The sequence below is a fragment of the Rhagoletis pomonella genome, unplaced genomic scaffold (assembly GCF_013731165.1).
Source record: "Rhagoletis pomonella isolate Grant_MI unplaced genomic scaffold, Rhpom_1.0 Rhpom_scaffold_00005, whole genome shotgun sequence".
Lineage (NCBI taxonomy): Eukaryota > Metazoa > Arthropoda > Insecta > Diptera > Tephritidae > Rhagoletis > Rhagoletis pomonella.
The window spans coordinates 81,743,499-81,764,924 of record NW_023458559.1 but is presented as its reverse complement, the minus strand read 5'-3'; the positions used below and the strand labels follow the sequence as shown (position 1 = coordinate 81,764,924).

General features: G+C 34.4%; 1 protein-coding gene across 8 annotated transcripts in view; it reads right to left on the bottom strand.

Annotated features, from left to right (window-relative positions):
- Positions 1–21,426, bottom strand: part of LOC118739687 (adenylate cyclase type 2) — a 61,685-nt gene that overhangs the window by 16,353 nt on the left and 23,906 nt on the right. For 6 of the 8 annotated variants that reach the window (XM_036471169.1, XM_036471170.1, XM_036471167.1 and 3 more), the window contains exons 3-10: positions 20,042–20,175; positions 18,795–18,992; positions 15,238–15,360; positions 13,653–13,847; positions 13,284–13,511; positions 11,832–11,959; positions 6,619–6,777; positions 5,110–5,242 (exon numbers count right to left, since the gene is read on the bottom strand). In XM_036471169.1, coding sequence (XP_036327062.1) covers positions 5,110–5,242; positions 6,619–6,777; positions 11,832–11,959; positions 13,284–13,511; positions 13,653–13,847; positions 15,238–15,360; positions 18,795–18,992; positions 20,042–20,175 — 1,298 coding nt within the window. The remainder of the gene's footprint in view (positions 1–5,109; positions 5,243–6,618; positions 6,778–11,831; positions 11,960–13,283; positions 13,512–13,652; positions 13,848–15,237; positions 15,361–18,794; positions 18,993–20,041; positions 20,176–21,426) is intronic. The other 2 variants (XM_036471168.1, XM_036471166.1) reach the window with 2 other exon arrangements.

Sequence of the window (21,426 nt, the reverse complement as noted above, 5' to 3'; positions counted from 1 at the left end):
TATGTATTTTAAAGAATATTAAATACTAATATTTTCAAAGCAATATTAAGTACTGCCAGACACTTCTAGCCGGCAGTAACTTCTGCCAGACGCTCCAAAATATGCAAAAAGTTAGAAAATTACATACTTTATACATACTTACATATGTACATTTGTATGTACATGTACGTACTATATTTTGTGACTCAAACTTAGCGGGGTTACTCATACGCTCTATCCAACAACTTAAGCACAGCTGTGCACATACACATCAAGGGTGTTCGGGGCATGCTTGACCCACCGGATGGGTCTGCCTGTTTACGCAATGTTTGCAAGTATTAATGATAACAATAATTTGGTAAAGCACTCACCATGACCAAAAGTACCGTAGTAGCTTTCATTATTAAGTCCATGATTTTTAAAGCCAACTGCATTTTTTAAAGAAAATTTGCGTTCAATTTTATACAGCGAACCAATTTTTTTATTTGTACAAAACGATATTTTCATTTCCCAATACCAGGCGTTCAAAAAATCGACGACTCTTAACCATACCATGCGAAGTCTGACTAAGCCTAAGGTGACTGAGCATGGTATGGTTTGGAAGCGTCGATATGAAGTAGCAAGTTTTCTACACGCATACACACACAAGTTTGTTTTTTCGAACTTTTTAATTCGTTTATAGAAGCCTTCGAAACTCACAAAGTAAAATTTTGGATATTTGAAAGTTTATACAAACAATTTTGCGCGTTGAAATGGAAAACTTATTACACATGTATGAGCGCCTGGCATTGGGAAATGAAAATGTCGTTTTGGATCAAATAAAAACTGGTTATGAAGTGTGGTTACGGGGAAAATACTTATACAAACTTAAAATTATTGCTACTACCTTAAGATGCGGACATATTTTCACCATATGGCATGGAAAATTCTTATAGATTTTCCCATGATAAAAATATTGTAAAGTAAAACCGCTGCAAGAAACTTTTAAAATTCTTGACGACGCCAAGCAATTTAATTTTTAAATTTACTCACAAACTCACACACACATTTCCATTTTCAATATCAACCCTATAAACATTTTGGCGAACATTCGAAAAGTACCTTCGATATCCAATATGCATATCGAACTGATAACCAACCTTTGTTTTCCAATGTTCAGAGTAAAGGCCTGATTATGCATACTTCGCATAACTTCGCACAACTTTTTAAACGTAACACAAGTTTATAAAACTTAAGGCTGATTATGCTTCGCATGAAACCAAATTTATCAGTACTACCAACCTTATACATCGAAGCAATAGGGTTATTCACGGTGTGAACAAAAACAGCTGTTTTTTGGTTTTTTTAGGTAAATAGATTTGTTTACAGAAAATTCATTTAAGAGGTTTTAATGGGGTATATTTGTAGTCCAAATTAAGTCTACACGAAAGTTTTTTGCAGTTTGACATAATTTTCAATACAATATCTGTCAAAATACGTAATTAATTACATATATTAAACGCTATATTTACCAGAAAGAGTATAAAAATACCTTTCATTTGATATATAATATTATATAGATAGGTTTAAGGACAACTGCCAACAGCAAAATAAAGCAACTGTATTGATATGACACGATATTTCCTTCCAAATGTTCGCCTGCCGAGCTTTTTCTGTTTTAACTTATCATATTTTAATATTTTGTAGTGATATTACCAAAGATTTTTTTATTATAATTCATATATTTAAAGGTGTTTATATGATCTTTCTTATCTTGTGCATATATTTTAATAAAGTTATATACGTACTTTTTTAAGAAAAAAAATTTTTAATAAAATAATTTTTATTTCAATATTACATCAAACGACTTTTTCAATCATATCCATACTTTGAAAATTGGTTAAAAACTTTTCAAAATATAAGCTTTCGAAAATATTGAAAATTCCACGCTTACCGTACGTGAACTCCCCTAATATGCTTTTCATGCATCTCTGTAAAAATATTGCTATTGGTACCACTGCAATTGTAATGTCACTTAAGAAAACGTGAGGCAAAATCTAAACTCAACAGATCGCTAATTTTTTACAAGTTCTGCTAATTTCTGGGTAATGGAATACATACAAAATGCATTCAAAAGATCTTCAACTGACAGTTTGAAATTTATGCGAAGTATGCATAATCAGACCATAAAGCTGTAAACACATAAAGGGCTTGTGGTGTGCGGCATGCAGCCTGTCAAAATAAGATACGTGTAAACCATATGAACTGAACACAATCCACAACACAAGCCCAGGCTGTCGTGCGATTGCACGCCGAACAAATCCTATTTTCTAATTTGACAAGTGTGCTTCCATTTCGTATCAGTGTTGAGAAATGAAGTTGTTGCTTCAATACGAAATCTATACAAAAACTGTACTTTTTGACTGTTTTACACTTTTACAAATCCATTAACAGAAATATGTATGCACATATATGTACCATGACCCATGGTGGAATAATAACAAGGTGTTGTCAGTAGCGACGTGTTTATTGTAATTTTGGCAACATCGGCATGCTTATTTTCAGTGCTGCCGATCTTAATTTTTATACTACTATTCGTTGGGAAATAGTATCTAAAATCTCCATTTAGTAGTACCGCGATTTTTAAAGAACTTGGTGTTTTCAGAACGATATTAATATTTAAAATTGCTGGATTTGTACAATTTTTGTCCTTAAAATATAAAATATAAAAGATATCGTGGTTATAAATGGAAAAACATGTACACAAAAATCGTATGGAAAGGCGATTTTTTTATATTGAATATCTTTTGCTGCATTGTCATAATATCGAGCCAAATGGATACACTAGAATATAGCGGTTAAATTACGATTTCGCTTATATTATGGATATTTATGTGTTTTAATCTATTTAAAAAATCATTAACAGTCTTATAGGAAATTGCTTTATTTTACGGCCTTTACTTTTTTATAACTTACAATATATGTCCAAGCTGTGTGGAGCTGACGATACAAACATATATTCAGGCTTATGAGCCTGTAATGATATATTTTTCTACATTTAATTTGAAATAGTATGCACAAACGGATTAAAAGTAGTAAATAATTAGTACCTTTCATATTACTTTAAAATGCGTAACCGGAATAGACCTGCCGAAAAAGTGAGGTTAAGTTACTGACAACACCTTGTTATTATTACACCATGTATATAGGTAAAATTCATAACAAAAAGCACTCTTAATTTATTATTCATGGAAAAAAGGGATTGCTTTTTTTTTGTTGAAGGTGTCAAAAATTTTCTCCATATAAAAAATCGTCGAACATACTTCATATGGAAGAAAATGACAGACATCGTAAAAAAAGATTGCCAAAAATCAACGGTAACTCCCAGCTACTTTAAACTTGCACTTTATAATACAATATTGAATGAGGTACTGCATACTCAAAAAATTTCACAAAAATTTAAATAAAAAGCTAGAAATTTGTATGAAAGTTTGCTGATTTTTTTTAATGTTGCGCAAAGATTTAATCTTGGATTTATACAGTTTTCGTCAAAGAATAAAAATTAGAAATTAATAGAATAAATAGCCAAATCTTGTCCAATTTGTGAGTTTCATAGTTTTGATAAGCACTACATATTTAAGAAAATCATTTGTTTTAATTAACGAAGTTATTGCTTCTATTCATTAGCCGTCATCGATTCGCCAACAGTTAGCGAGTGGCGAAACGAACGAACTCAATGAGGTACACCCAAACTCGCTATTGTCCAACTTTGCTAGCTAACTTTGTTGATGCTTTCACATGCAAAATTGTTCGTTAAGCGACCGGAACCAGTGATGCCAGACATTCTCTGTTAAATATCCCACGGAAATGGGGAAAAAATCCCTCAATTACCCACATCTTGAAAATTTATCCCACAAAATTCCCAACGAATTTAAACATATACATGTTTCAGTAGTAAAGAAGTAAAATTCATATAAAATAATAATAATAGTTTGGCGCTTACACATATGTGCTTTTCCTCCAATTTGTAGCGGTCCCCTTGATGTTGTCACACAAAGGGGAGGGACCTACAGTTTTACGCCGACTCCGAATGGCGAGTGTATTTTTATAAGAAGCTGTTTTTCATGGCAGGAATACACTCGGAGGTTTGCCATTGCCTGCCGAGGGCCGACCGCTGTTAAGAAAAAACCCCTTTTTCGGCATTTTTTTCACTCATTCATTTTTTCACTTTCATTTTTTTGCTCACTCACTAAGGGCCTAAAAGAATTTTTTGGTGACTTTAAAATTGAAGCACATTCATGTGCTATTTAACATTTCATCAGATAATTTGTTCCGCTTTTTACATGAAACACCAGTTACAACTGAAAAGATTCTTTCTTACTCAGCGCTTGAATTGGTTAACGTAAGAAAATTTTCGAAATTGTCCTTATACTTTTTAATAATTATATACCATTTCACTCCACATCACATCTTCAGAACGATTAATTACGTAAGAATGTCGAATATTCTTGAATTTTGATCAATTATGCAACAATAACTGCGTCAAAAGAAAATCCCTTATTTATATAAAATGTCCCTTTTTTCCCTTTTAATAATTTTTTATGCAAAATATCCCTCAAATAGGGAAATTACCCACAATCTGGCATCACTGACCGGAACTCAAACATAGCAAGCAGCGAAGTGGCGAATCGATGACGGCTATTATAACATTGTTATTGCTGATTCCGACATTTTGTTTCAAGATTTTATATCGAAAATATTTTTTAAAAATTTGCCTAGGAAGGGAAGCTGATAGCTCCAGACATTTTAAACACTTATTCCAAATGATTTATTTTGGAACGAATTTCCGTCATCCCTTGTCAAGTTTGGTTTGCAGACGGAAATTCTCGTTCCAAAATAAATCATCTTACCACCCTGTCGGAAAAATCAACCAACACCAACACTTATTCAAAACTTATAAAGGCAAATTCGAAAAGGTCAAAACAAAAAGAGAGTCATTGCCTGACTTGTTCTATGGAAGTTGGGCCCTACATACATATGTATGTATATGTATGTGAACCTAGCTTATCGGCAATTAACATGTACGACGTTTTAATCGGAAATGGCTTTGAAATCGAACACTGCTAGTGCAACACTATATATAGTACATACCTTTGGGGGTACGATGAGATATGTTTCGATTTTATGATCCGCCAAATAACTGTCCCGACTAGCGCCATTTCCCTCTTCAACCACGAATTTGTCACCAAGGAATTGTAGAGTTTGCTTAGTGATGTGAACTCGGCTGTAACAAAAAAATTACGTCAAAACCAACAATACTTGATAACTGTATATAAATGTTTCCAGACCAAGTAACGTGCATATCACATTATTTAAGTATGCGTAAAGAGCAATCACAATCAGTAAAATGTTGCTCATACGCTTCGGTGGCCTTTAAGCTATAATAACACATTCACAAATTACTTGCATACATACATATGTATTATGTATGTACATGATGCACAGCTCAATAGCTCAAAATGACACGTACTTCAAAAGTGTATTAATTCAAAGTTATTGCTACACATTTACTTTTCAGCAAAAGCTTGACCAACACCGCTAATACTGGCCGTCAAAAAACAGTTGTATCTTCCGGTTAGGAGATTTAGGGTAATAAATGTGTTATAATGCATACATACATACATATGTGTATGGACATTTTCTTTTTCTACCCAGCCAGCATGAAAACGTACATTTTACGAACATTATATCGAGCCCTAACTGCCAGAAAAACGTAAGCGACATTTTTTCAAAATTTTCTTTTTGATGCAGAATTGCATCTAGATGCTGTACGGGCATTTCTGCATGAAAAAGAAAATTTTTTGAAAAATATGTCGCTTACTATTTTTTCGGTGCTTAGGGCTCGATATTTTACGAGGGAATCTCGGCAAAAAGTTCGAGAAAAGCTCATAAACGATTAAATAAAAAATTTAATAGAAAGAGGTTTGTAGTACACTCAGAAAAAAGTCAGCGAAATAAATTCCTCTCAACACATGATTTGGTAACTATAAACAAATAATGTAACTATAACCAAATCATGTGTTGATAAAAACATATTTAGTTGACGTAACTAAACTCTTTTCTCAGTGTAATTTGTCAGCACAAGAAAAAGTTTTCATTTTGTAGGAAAATTTACATATGTATATGCGCATATGACTGCTTTTCCGATCCGTTTACGACTGTTCGTAGGCGATCCACAATTTCAATCGAAAAAGTACTCGATAACAAATCGTAGGCGGCTATCACAAGCGACTTTTTATCCGGGTTTTCTTCAAGAAAAATCTAGTTACGAGCTCGTTTACGATGATTTTGCTGGCTAGGTAATTTAAGAGGAAAATATCTATATGTGTACATAAATACATACATTTTTAGTGCACATAATTGTATGTATGGTTGTGCATATGTATGTATGTAAGCATGAATGCATATTATAAGATTTGGTAATTTTAGTTGGATGTATTTCGAATAATGAATTGCCAATGTTTTTTTGCGACGATTTTGAAAGTGGTCATTAGTTAACAAATACATTAGAAAACGAGCTTACAGGACATTATATGTGTACATATGAATAAGCCATAATAGTATTGCGTGTTCCGTATAGTCGTCTATGATTTAACTTACCCTGCTACACCACCACTTTCCATATGGTTCGCCAACGTAACATCATCACTCCAAACATCAAATTGCCACTTACGTAAGCCAAGGACACCGCAAAGGACATTACCAGTATGAATGCCTATACGCATGTCAACATTAATTCCGGTTGCCTCGCGCACATGTCTGTAGGGGTAATAAAAGTGGTTAATAAATGAAGGTCGCACTGGGGCAATATATGAAATATATTTATATGTATGTATGTATGTATGCACATGTTTACTTTTGGTTATGAATTAAATCTGTTGTACATCAAAAACAACAGCACTCAAAGCTAGCCAGCGCGCGAAACAGAAATTATCTGTACATATGTATATATGTATATACATAAATATGTACATATGTAAGTACATAACGGACTATAGTTGAGCGGAAGTGTACACTTATCCGCAATTGGGTATTGTTATTTCCTTGCTCAAAGGGATTTCTGTTTGATACCAGCAATTAAATATTACTAGCAGACCCGGCTAACTTCGTTCCGCTTAAATAAATTTTTTTATTGAAAAATGTTGGTCCAAGATTTTCACCAACAATTCACTGTCACGATGTATATGCTAATATTATGGTTTGGTGGTCGGTAGGCATACTTCCCAGACAGTTTTGAATAACCCAACGAAAGTGTAATGCCCGCGAAGAAGTTCTTGGAATTTCCGCCCAATGATCTGGCGCTTCACATCGCGATTAATCGTATAGCGAAATAAATTTGAATAATTTTTTCCTCTTCACTCCCTGGCGGCAATGATGATCCGGTTCGATGGTGAATAATCTCCTCGTGGCAATTTCAAAATGTTCCACAGAAATCCAATATTTATACATAGACTTATTTCAGACTAAATATCTTAAATGCCTTATCAAGGAGCGCAATAGTTCTGGTGGTTGATTTAACGGAGGTCAATTAAGATTGACTCCTGGGCAACTCAATCCTGGTGTCTCCGAATGAAGCTTTAACGCCGAGTAATATTGGAAAATCATATCCACAAACGTTTTTCAGTAATAACTCGACCCCAGCGCCACCTGGCGGCTCATTTTTGTGAAAGTATTGCCCTTACCATTACCAATACATATCCCGAATATGAGCCAAATCGCATCATAAATACGAATTTTTAGTAATAACTCGACTCCTGAGCCACTTGGCGGGTACATTTTTTCATGGCAATGGCTGAATTTCTTTATTCATTCTGAACGTTTGGAATAGACTTTTTTGTTTATTTATTCTTAAGAACGTTCCTGATGATATGTTGACGTATATCTCAAAAGCATTCTGTTTATTCCGGCTGTGAAATGGGATTATCCGGAATGTATAAAGAAACGCAGCCAATATTTTCCTTTACGATATCAATACATGTTTCGAATATAAACGAAATCGGATCATGCATACAATTTTTTGTAATGACTCGACTTCAGCTCCACCTGGCGGATCAAATTGTGAACTAAAAATATCCACAGGCCCCCCCAAACACACACAACGTCCCATTTTCAAATAGTCCCACATATCTCCATGAGTATGCCATTGCCTTCATATATCTCTATACCATGTTCGAGTTTTTTTTAGCCTATAACCATCCTTGGCGATTCTGCAGTAGGTGTGCGAAATAAAAAAAAAAGAAACAAATGGGTGCAGCCGTTCTCGAGCTTTGCGAACAGAAAAAAAACGGCTTTCAAAATATATATTAGTGTAGATAACTGGAGATGTTTTCCTTCCTCTTACCAATATATATATATATGTCCGAAATCGGACTATAAATACGAATTTCAGTAATAAGTCGATCCCAGCGCCACCTATCGGGATTTACTCTCCGTAACATTTTTCCTTGGGCAAAGACAAACACAACTGAGAAGCGTCTACTCAAATCGGACAATCCGTTCTCGAGCTATGGGGCGCACATTGGGGCAAAAAAGGTTGCTGTGGACAAATCAATTTTGAGAGCCCAAATATGAACCGATTTGAAGTTTCTTTTTTTTTAAATAAAAAATAATTAAAGTTCGCGTTGATCTATCCATCTATTTTCAAAATATATATGAGTATAGACAACGAATTAAATACATTTTTTAATTAAATGTATCCTATGAAAAAATGTTAATGAATATTTTTGTAAGGAATTGCCGACATTTGAAATTAATTTCAAGTCTTTTCCAAAAAAGTGGAAGCATTCAAACGTGAACTTTTTTTCTTTCATTTTTCAACATAAATAAATAAACAACCAGAGCTTCTTTAAAAAACAATTACGGATAGATCGACGCGAAACTTAATTATCTTTTATTAAAAAAGAAAAAGAAACTTGAAATCGGTTCATATTTCGGCTCTCAAAACTGATTTGTCCACAGCAACCTTTTTCGCCGTTCGTTTTATGCAACTTAGTTGGCAACCCTCTTCAAAATTATTACTTCTGGTTAAGAGTGCATTTAATTTAATTTATTAAGGCACTAAACTTTCATTCTCTCAATGCGTTGTAATATTTTAGTGAGTATATATTTAAGTCCAAAAAATTTTAAGCGGGTGGCAATCCTATCAAAGTCAATCGCTACTTCTGAACCGCTACTGCACTCACTTCTACGGAAGTAGCTACTCTATTAACCCGTGGTAGTGCACATGGTAGTGCAGAGTCGAACCAGTCGTAAGCAGGATAGCAAAAAACTACGACAGAGGGCGCCCAAAAATCACGCAAGTAACTACTTTAGTAACCCCCGGCAGTGCAGAGAGAGCCGATGGTGACTACCGCCTAGGACATTGCCTTGTAAAAGTAAGCGATGAAATACACTGCAAGTAGCGGTTCAAAAGTAGCGATTGACTCCAGCAGTACTGGAGGGTAGCTTACTGCCAATATAGAAGTATTACATATATGGTTGAATATGCCTTGGCATGGTTCAATAATAAAAGGTTTGCTCAGAAAACAGTTTTCTCGCTTCCTCTTGACAAAATCGGCTCCCTTAGCAAGGCACTGTGAGTGGGTTCGTGTGTGTGTGCAAAGCTTTTGTACGGGAGTTAAGGGAGTGTCAAAACTCGAATGTTAATAATGAGCAAACCTTTAATTATTGATGCATGTGCACGTAGTATTTGATATTTAAGAAATATTAATAAAAAATTTTATTATTTTTAAATTAAGAGAACAAAAATACTCTCTTCAAAATTTGTTTTATACAAATACATATATATATATATGTATTTCTTTAACTAATATCGATATATTTTTATGTTTTTGGCTTTATCTTCTTCCTTGCAACATAGATATTTAAATTTGGTCACAAAATCAATAGTTTTTATATGAACAGGTATTGTACATATCGCCCGACTTTAATGTTTTTAGTCAGGGGGCTTCCTCTTGAACAAAAATAATAACTTAAAGAATATTTTAAATACAATTGCAAAATTTTAATTGAGACTATAATAAAATTTTAATTTGCTTTTTTATTATGACATAGCTGGTTGATTAGCAAAGAGGAAATTGCAATAAAAGATTACGACGTTCTTCCAGCAAACGAGCGATATAAGTATTCGTACAAATAAAATTGTTTATAGGTACATACATATGGGGCCATAAAACCAAAATAGCTTAATGGCTTATCAAATATTTGAAGCTTTATAAGACAATACGTTCGACGATTAAACGAGAAAACTAGATGCGGTACACTATGGTTATATATGTTACCGGCCAAACCCGGCCTTAGAACAAACTAGTTTTGCCTAGGCTAAACTAGATCAGGGGCCACAGTATTTTTGCGCAGAGCGCCTTTCCGCGTAGTCGGCCTTTGGCCGCACTTCAAAAAAATTACCCTCATCAGTCCGATTCCAGGTACGCAGTCCACAAAATTGTTGCGTCCAACTTGTTTCCGCATTGGACGGATGTATTGGATCTAGGTAGAACTAGTTCAACCTAGGAAAAACTAGTTTGTCTTAAGATCGGGTTTGGCCGGTAACATATGTACATATAACAACTATTTCTATATTTGTAATTATGATTTTTAAGCAGCTTCTCTATTTCGTTAAAATTGCAGATAGGCTACAATGTGGCAACAAAATCATTTTGCCAAAGTAAGCCTATGCTGAAAAGCCACGAGAGCACACACAACAAGCAGTTTGAACACAATTTTCAATCGCCGAAAATGAGCGCTGTAGGTAGTGGTCTGAAACTATCGATAGTCGACACTGTCGATAGTATGCGAAAGTTCTTTAGAAACCATCGATAACTATCGATAGTTTTCGATAGTCTTCTAAACTTACAATTTGGCTTTGTATTGCTTTCGGCATATTTGTAAGAAATATTTCTTACAAAATCAGTAAATCGCTTGCCTAAAGTCAAAAGTTGCTAAGTCCATTTTTAGAAATTTTATAGGAAGAAGAAACTTCTCATAGCAATTTTCTTCAAGAATTTTGCGAAGCTTTTAATAAAATATTTTAAGTGTTTAAAACAAAGCAAAACTTCATACGAATCAGAAGCACTTGTTGCTAATTAAAAAAATTCGATTTTTTCAGGGCTATTTATTCTATTCAATGGCAGATATTTTATCATTCTTTAGTTCTTATTACGAATCTATTTTTTTTGTTTCACTTATCAAAGCACCCGCTGAAAATGCTGGTAAAAGATATTTTTTTTAATGAAAGGTGCTGCCAGGTTGTGTCAAACGCATATGCAAATTGACAATAAGCAATAAAACAATAATGTTAGAAAAACCAAAACTATCAAAAACTATCGATTGTATTGAAAACTATCGATGGTGGTACGATAGTAAAAAACCATCGATAATATCCATAGTGCCATCGATAGTTTTAGACCACTGGCTGTAGGTATGGGTTGTAAATTTTAATATCGGTGCGAATGAATTTTGATGTGAAAACATTCACACACAACCATCAGAGAAGAGGTACACAAGCACACATATCGTCGTTTAAAGTACAAAACCGCTTATCGTCATTCTGCAAAACCGCGTAACTGACATTTGTTGCCAAATATTGGATTTGCTCACACAAGCTCTTGGCTCAATCCTTATCCATTCGTCCTGAAATATACCAGCCAAAAATGTGATTGCTTTATAAAAAAGAGAACCATTTTGAAATGTGAGTACTTTTACTATCTAAAAAATAATTTATGCAACCTCACATACGCGATTTTGCATTTTGTTGATACGCGGTTTTGTACTTTAAACGACGATATGTATGTACATACATGCATGCATACACTAACCTTATGGCATCAATCATCTGTAGGCCCATGTTTACACAATTGGCAGCGTGTTGCGGCCTTGATATGGGCAGTCCGGACACACAGTAGTAGCAGTCACCAAGAATTTTAATGCGCAAGCACTGGTTTTCCTGTGAATAAACAACGTAATGCCGCATAAAAGGATGTTATCAGCTCTGGCGCACCCAATGACAAAAAAGTTCCCATTTCAATTTACAAACATCCACATACATAAATGTGTACATTAGGGGGGTCCTTAAATGAAGGAAGCCAATTTTTACATCAGATTTCCTAAGCCTCAATCCCTACGCCGATGCCACTATGTATAGTCGAAGATATCACATATACACCCTTAATTCGTAATTCGTAGCTACGTTACGAAAAAAAAAAAAACAAAAATTGAGAGGGCGGAAGCCCTTCTTCTAATAAGAAAGGTATACAACATTTATTGTGCACATAACTCCGGAGGGCTCGGAAAGTCGGAGCCTTTATTTTAAATTAAAGTTTAATCCATTGACTACACGAGTATGTTAAAGTTTTTAGATTCGGGTGATGCGTTTGGATACAACAACCCAAAATCATTGTACAAATAAGTAAACCGTACCCAAGTTTCTCGATAAGGGCAATTTTATCTGTCTAAAAGAACACCACTAATATTTGCTGCAAACACACATCGATTTATATCTTTCTGCTTAATTTTTATCTCGCTTTCGACACAGAAGTGTTTTTGTACAAAATTACGCAAAAAAAGCTGTCCATTTCTTACTCGTTCGTTTTTAGGCATACCATTGTTACGAATTTTTTAAGTTCGAAGATACGATAAGGATTGCATCATACCATTTCTACATTGCAGAATAGGGGTTATAAATTTTGCTGCCAATTGGAGTCGGTTAAGGCGTGTCGCACAGGGGTCAAACTTCAGATTACCCTATGAAAACGTCTTAACCGACTGCAATCGGGATCAAAATTTATATGTGATATGTTCGACTATGGTGGTATTAATTTTGGATTTTACAAGACAAAAAAATTAATTTTAATATTTTGAGTCTCTATAGAGGAATCTGAACTTTGCCGCCTTTTCGACACGCCTTAACCGTCTCCAATCGGGACCAAATTTTTTTTAAGGACCACCCTAATGTACGTATACATATACTGAATTCAAGGTATGTACATGAACTCACGAGACCATAACAACCAGACTACTCTTTACAAACATTTTTAAACATTAAGACAAAATAATCAACGCTTTGCATAAATAGAAGTAGTTTGGTATTTTAAAGGGATTTTATTTTTATCTGAATAGGGCTACAGCCGTTTCACAAAGAATGAAAAAAAATCGTTATTATTTAACTTGGAAATTAATACTTCTTTGGTTCGAAACGATCGATTGAATATCAGTAAAACAAGTCTGTTTTTTTAATTTTTCCTTACTCGGTTTTGTGTTAACTTACTTACCCCTGCAATCTGATCAAAACGTCCGAAGAGGTCGTTCAGCGTCTTCACCAAATCACTAGCAGAAAGTTGCTCAGAAAGTGGGGTGAAATTCACAATGTCCGCATACAAAATTGACACATTGTTATGGCGCTGCACGTGCAATTCGTGAAAACGTGTAGCAGATGTAGTAGTCTGACCACCAGCGCGTTGGCATGCATCAGCCATCTTGAGCATAATACTACGCTTCACCTGAACTTGCGTCGACAGATAAAAGTAAATTAAAAAAAAATAATGAAAATACGCATTATTTCAACCGCAAGTTAATATTCAAAAATCATGCCGTTATGAAAAATTTCAATTATTGCGTCGCTATGGATTTTACTCACTGACCTCTGCCGCTATGTAAGCGGGAATGACGCTTAACAAAAGCTGCTCTTGTTGCTCTCGTTCACACTCTAGCTTGACGCGTTGCTCGATTCCTGTACGCGTACCGTCCACAGTGCGGTTGTGTGCTGCATCTGACATAATGCGATAGTAAAGACCAGAAACAGATGCGGAGGCCAACATGATAATTTCCCCGAAGAGCTGCATCGAAAGAGGTAAGTGAAGTGAAGTGCAAACTAACTATCTTAAAGTGTTGGGTGCGTACAGTAATGGCGAAACAAATTGAAAAATGGTCAAACATCAGTTTATTTAGTTGTGTGTGTGTGCCATGAGAAGAAAAATGCATTCTCAACGTTCAATATTATTTCACACCGAAGCCACCCACTTTTATTGTTCGAGTAAGCATGTATGTATGTTTTCTAGTCGTCACCTTAGTAGGTATGCAACTTGTCATAACAATGCGAGGAGTTTTAGTCTGCCAGCTGGTAGTTCGCTTGGTAGATACGAGTACATGGTCGAAAAGGTATTGTGCGACAACTGTGAAACATACTAGGGGTATTCTCGAAGTTTTGCACGATGCACAGATTGCACCAAATGCAAACATACTATTCCAAATTTCGAAGAGTACGAGAGCAACCCATTGCAAAGTGGTAGCGTGCATGGGTAGCAAGCAGCGAAATTATGTTTCAAATACAATAATAAGAGACAGCAAAAAAAAAATGAAGTGAGCGAGATGATAGGAATGAGAGAAATATGTAGCGATTCCAACAACAAAACAACTAGCACAGGGTTGCATTTATCTTGCTATGCTATTTTGCAAAATATATACATGGGTTTCGACGTTGCATATTTTGCAGCGATAGGGAATGTTGTTTCCCATGTATTTTGTTGTTGTACGTTTGCAAGTTATGCAATCCATGCAATCCATCAATCCGTGCTACGTGCAATGGCTTTGCAAGATTTGGAGAATACCCCTACTTTGTAATCATTGCATCTCCCCTTTGCGCACTATATTGCATTATTATGCCACTATGCCAACTAGAGTAGAACGGCACTCGTAAATCAATTGATTGCAATCCAACAACACCGAAATGACTTTGTTTTTATTAGCATTGGCTATTGTCAGAGCAATTACTATTTACCAAAGTTTACTTTACAGCTACACAGGCCGGATTTAAAGTGTTAATAGGCAAAGTTACAGGCGATCCTCAACAGTAAAAAACTTGAAGTGGAAATATAAAACACTAAGTATTGGAGCACATCACAAAACTAAAAAAAAAAAATGAGAAGGACTTTTTGGAGCAAACCGTGGATTAGTACGCGCAAAGCTTAGCTCGTCGTATGATGGTTTTAGAACATTTATTATAGCCCACATCCGAACATACATATATGTATACATACGTATGTATATAAAACCGATATTTCACTAAAATACATATTATTAGGACTGTTCAGGATCTGTTCACAACAATAAAATGCACACGGTTGCCATGGCAGCAAGCATACAATTTGCAAATGCAATTCCAACTGCAAATCCAAGGCCATTTCCACAACATCCTGAACAGCCCTATTGTTTCGTATTACTACTTACCAACGGCAAACTGGGTGTATATTCCTCGCTGGTCGCAATGCGGTAGATAATGTGAACAGTCGTCATGAAAAAAGCTAATACCACGGAAACTGGCCAGGATATCGGCAACATTGTGTGTATACCCTACAAAAATAACTCATTTCCGTAATAAATAAATACGATACAGTGGTAAATATACATATCCCAGTATTATATGTGCTATATATTTTTCCTCATTTAACCTCTATTAAAGAAGAGTAAAACTTTTTGCTGTATGCGATTATAATAGCCATTAGTTTATAAGTATTTTCATATGTTAAATTAATGTTCCTTTAGAATTTTAATCACCATCATCACAAACAATAGTTAATATTCAATAGTAAATAATTATATGTGCAAAATTAAGTATTCAGTTCCTGCTGCTCTAGTGTCAAAAATTTTCAACAGAAAACTACATCAATGATTTTGTGGTAAAAACTTAAGCATATAGAAGCTATTTTCATAATAAAAACCGTTTTATTATTTTCCATAGTTATATTATGGCCCATAATGTCCAGTGACATCGAACTATCTGAAGAACAGCCCGGACATATAACAGGAATGAAGTTTAGCTAAATAACTGCTGAAGTAATCGGGCAGAAGAATATACATACTTAATAAGAAGTGCGTTTAAAAATCCCGACGACTATAGAAATAATAAGCTTGGTGGCCCTACATAAGCCCCAAAAGAGTGGTGCAAATGACATATCCAATAGTTAGCTACTAGCAACAGCATGATTTACCGAAAAAATTTAAATGTATTTGAATATCTCTGTCACAAGTAAAAGATCACAATAAATAATATACACAGTTTTGGTACTTAAGTTGAAGATATAGATCGCTAAACAGCACAGTCCACTCTATGGCATAAGAATGCGTTTTTAGCATTTTACAAAAATTACAAATTTTGTAGGAAGAATTGAAAAACGCTATTTTGAATGATGAGAGAAACTCCAATATAGTTGATCCAGATGCCCACCACAACTTGGAGAGTCATTCGACTTCCATGGCAAACCTGTCCTTGGCGAAAGGGATCTCTGATTTAAAGTAAAAAGCATATAGCTTTGGAAAACAAATAAAATCTTTTCACTATGGGAAAAATGAATATGAAGAAGTAGAAATATTCTTTGCGCATTAAGTTGGCAAATTTTTCGCTCATTTCGACAGAAGATATTTGGAAATTCCAGCGGTAAAACGTTGTTATTCACACTGTGCGAACAACAAAATCGTTATTCAAGGAACAAAATGGGGATTTGTAAGATCTACTTCCCCACAAGATTTCTACTTATTCAAAACAGAATGATAACGTGTTGAAACTTAAATATGTAAACCAAACTTCACCAATAGGAGGAAATAATACAAATTTTACTACAAACAAATTTCGGTAAAATACATGCCACAAAGCGTAAAACAAATGAAATTGTGCAATTGAAGTACAATCCAAAACCAACAAATAATCTTTAAAACATATTTAGAAATAATCGGTAACCTAACATTTGTTTCTTTGCACATATAAATATTTTCTACGAAAATTTCAACACAATGGTACAATTTAATTATCTTGTTATAAACTAATGCATATTCATAAAGTTGTTTCTATTCTTTTGATCGAGTAAATGAATACAATTATTGGGAAAAAGCATCAAAGATCTAGTATTGGTTTTTCATTTAACTAGTTGAAGTTTAAGTATTGCGCATAAAATTTTTTTTACTAGCGTATGTATGTAAGTGTGTAGTTAAAAGAAAATATAAGTAATAACTATATAGTAAACTAATAAATTTAGGTTTCTTCGTACGGTGCGTATTATTTTTTAAACACAGGTCTATAGTACATATTAAAGAACTGAAATTCTTCCGTCATTAATTTTAAATCTATTGCGAAACTTAAATGAAAAACCGTCGATACGCTTAATACAAAGCTATATATGTATGTAGGCGAAGAAAATGCTGGCTACCAGCATCAGTCCAACTTAGTAAACTTCAAAGTCTGCGAAGAAAGCAGTTGTGACAGCAATTACATCCGACGGCCTACTCATATTCATACATATCGTCAAATGAAATGCAAAAAGACGTAACAAACATCGTCGCTGAAATACAAAAGGTCGTAACTAATAAAAAAATTCAATTTTTGATTGATATGTTGGATTTCATCGAATTATAACTCTCACAACATTTTATGAAAAAAAAAATAAAAAAAATTAGTCAGGACATTTTCCATTTCAATTACGTTGTTGTTACCAGGGCTACCAACTGGGCTCAAACCATGCCATTTTTGGCCCTATTTTACTTCAAATGGCACTTAATTTTTCAATTTGGCATAAAGTACCAATATGGCACTGTTGAAAAATAGAAATATTTCCATACGCTTTTGTGAAATCCTTTGTGTGTACTTCGTTTTCTCAACTAAAATTTTATAGTTTCTATAGTGTATAAAACTGGTTTATCTTACTTTGGCATTGGTTTTAGGAATGTGATTCTAATTTTAATTCTAAATGGAAAGAATCAAAAAAATGGCACTTTTAGTTTTCTATTTGGCACTTTTTTATCCTCAATATGGCACTTCATAACTAAGTATAGTTGCTTGTTACGTCTTTTTGCATTTCACGTGACGATATATATGTATGTACCAGGGATGTTTCGAATGTCATATTTTTCACATTTGCGAATGCGAATTTTCGGAATGCGAATGCGAATGATGGGAATAACATTAAAAACGCTATAATCAACTTAGTCGTCGTTTTTATTACTTAAAATTTTTATAAATTATTAAAACATTGAACGAGTGCTTAACCTATATAGTGTTTTAATGTAGTAGTCAAAGTTCAAAGGGGGCATATTATATTTAAAAAAAGTATTTTTTCTGCCTTTTCCCCCATGAGGCGATTTCTATTTCTCACTTGGAACGCTGGCGGGTGGAGCGCTCAAATATTTGCGTGTAAGATCTGTCAATTTGTCGTATTTTAGTTTAGTGGTCCACCAATCGAGAGTATTTTCACCGAGATGAGCTCGTTTTTCTTTAAGACAAACCTTCTACTGAGCTTTAATTCCACATTTTTTAATGTCTCCACATTCTACATCCGAGCGTTCGCTTTCACTGGAGGAATCTAAAATTATTTCTATATTGTTTATAAGACTTTTAGCAGTACTTGTTGAAGGCCCATCAATGTTGCTAGATATACTACTTAACCGTTTAGCGCCTGAAGCTAAACGTCGGTTATTGTCCGCACCCTGGTTAGACAAACTTAGACCCATTTCAACAATATTAGAGTGGACTCTTTGCCCATGTACACATTCGCATTCGCAAAACATTCGTATCATTTGAATATCGAATGCGAATGCAAATATTCGCAACATCCCTGGTACATACAATATGTATGTATGTACAGAGGCATTCACGCATGCTGCGTTCCTAATCTAACTCGTACTGAAATCACGTATACGCTCTGTTGAACTGCACAACTGCTACATACAGTACAGAATGCATTGCCTACAGAGCAGCGAAATTAAATTCCTATCTAGTCTCTATATGTAATACTTACTAAGAAAACGGCAAATAACGGTAATGGCGCCAATTTTTCACCCGTAATTGCTGCTATCGTCCCCAGCGAGAAAGTGGTTACAATGGCAAACGCCAACGCGGCTACTGGCGAGCTAAGCACCGCCGGGAATTGCAGTGCTGTCAATATACCCGCAGATATGATGGCAGCTAGCGCCAAGAGGCACGTTTGAAGCAAACCCTAAAAAAAGCTATAAATGAGCATAGTGATTGCGAAATAATGTATGTAATTGTTAAACCAGCGACACATTGTGTCTATCTACAAGTACTATACATACTTACATATTTATGTACGTACATAAAACATGCTGCGCAGATACATACATATCGTTGCCTTAATAGAGAAAGGTCATATCTAAAATCTGTGTCTTTACAGAGTATTTACAAAACTTTATAAAAACTAAAGTTCTTAAGTTGGGAATTCCTTCAAAATCCCGGATTTTAATAAATGCCGAAACTAATTTATTGACGTAGTACTTGTTTTCAAAATCTATAAGGTCTTTCATGGGTAATCTACCGACCTGTGTACAAAGCTGAATTTCCCAAAAAATGAGTTAGGGTCTTTCTGTATTAAGGTAACGATATATATGTATGTACCTACATCCATTAGGGTGTCCCATAATATAAGGGAAATTTTGTTTTTGCAAATATGACACTCTCCATAGGCCGAAATGTATAATAATGATATGTTATATTTCTACACCGATAACATAGTTGATGGCGAAGGGAGACACGATGTTCGAGGTTTACCGTATGAGCGTTGGCGTCATTTCAATTATCTTATCTTTTTTTAAATTTCATGAAAATTTGTTTGAATATTCGCTCACTACGCTCCACGCGCGCCTACTTTTATCGCGTGTCTTTCTACGCCTTCAACTACCCACCTAAGTTCGCCGAAGTTTCTTTCTTGCGTCTTTTTTCAGCGCGCGCACTTTGACGCATACACATACATACGTATCTACGCTTGTATGGGATACTAAGCGTCAAATTGCATGTGCCCTTATGAAATATGTAGTTAGTTGTCGATAAAATTAAAATAAGCTGTTTATAATAGGCAGTGGCCCATGAGCGTATCTTTTGCAGCTTAAGCATTTTCTTATGTATATACGCGTAAAATAAATAAAATAGAAATATATGCGTTAAAAGCCAGACCATTGATATTTTGGAACACTCTACTTAGTGTAAAATAGGTAATAGGAATCAACACTACGGCATGCGTGTGGAACTTACTTGTTCGTAAATTACACCAACGATTATGGAGACCACACATGCAACTAGTGATATCAGTAGGCCGGATCTAAAAAGTGACTTGCGTAGGCGTTGGCGATATCGTGTGTACAAATCGTCCAAATGAATATTTTCAGCTGTAATGGAACAATTTAAAAAGAATAACTTGTTAGCTAAAAACATATGTATGTATGTACATATGTATATACAAGTGTGAATATAAGAGAATTTTTAACCGACTTCCAAAAAAGGAGGAGGTTATCAGTTCGTCGGAATATTTCTTTATTTTTTTTTTTTTTTAATTTTATTTTTTATGTATGTTACCGCATAACTTTGGACCACGTCAACCGGTGGTCCCATACCGATACCATGGTTTAGATCCGATCATTGGATCAAGAAATATATATATATATATATATGTATATTTTTTTGAAGTCGGTTTTTTTTTGCTAAAAATTACTTGTCATTTTTAAAGTATCAATACAAGGGTATTTTTCCTCCTCTGTTAGTTTTTTAAAATACCAATTTATACAAACGCCGAAATCTTCAGAAAAAATTTTTCACAACAAAATTTTGTACTTCAACGCGTTCCACAGCTCACGAATGGGATCGAAAAGAGTCGAAGTGTTTTGATGGGGCTACAAGCAATGCCAAATGTCCTGGTTCAAATGGGAATTGTTTTCTAATATAGATACATACATGCAAACATATTTATATACATCGGTACATATATAAAGACACTAACATAACTGGTGGGGAGATTGACTCAGCTTTTCCAAACCAGTTACAGCCGGTTATCTTGAATATATTTAGGCGTTTTTTTTTTTAATATTGATTTTTCGAATACCGAGTAAACCAAATTTTTGCAATTGAATACACCAGGTTTTCATCTAGTTAATTTTTATACCAGAATCTAAACATTCTAACTATTTATTTGATTAAAAATAAATCTAGAAAATTCTTATTAATTATACATATATGAATACTGGAAAATTTTCAACGGCATAAAATTACTTAAAATATGTTAATAGTGAATCTATATAGAAAAAATTTTCTTTGTATGAAGGAAATCGGACCATAAGTACGGGTTTCCAAATATCTCGACTCTTGCGCCACCTAGCAGATTATTTAATCTTCATATTGCATTGCCATCGATTTATGATTCCGGGACATACTACATACATACATACAAGTGAAGATGAAGATGATGAAGATGAATATGAAGATGAAGATGAAGATGAAAATGAAGATGAAGCTGAAGATGAAGATGAATATAAAGATGAAGATGAAAATGAAGATGAAGCTGAAGATGAAGATGAAGATGAAGATGAAGATGAAGAAGAAGATGAAGATGAAGATGAAGATGAAGATGAAGATGAAGATGAAGA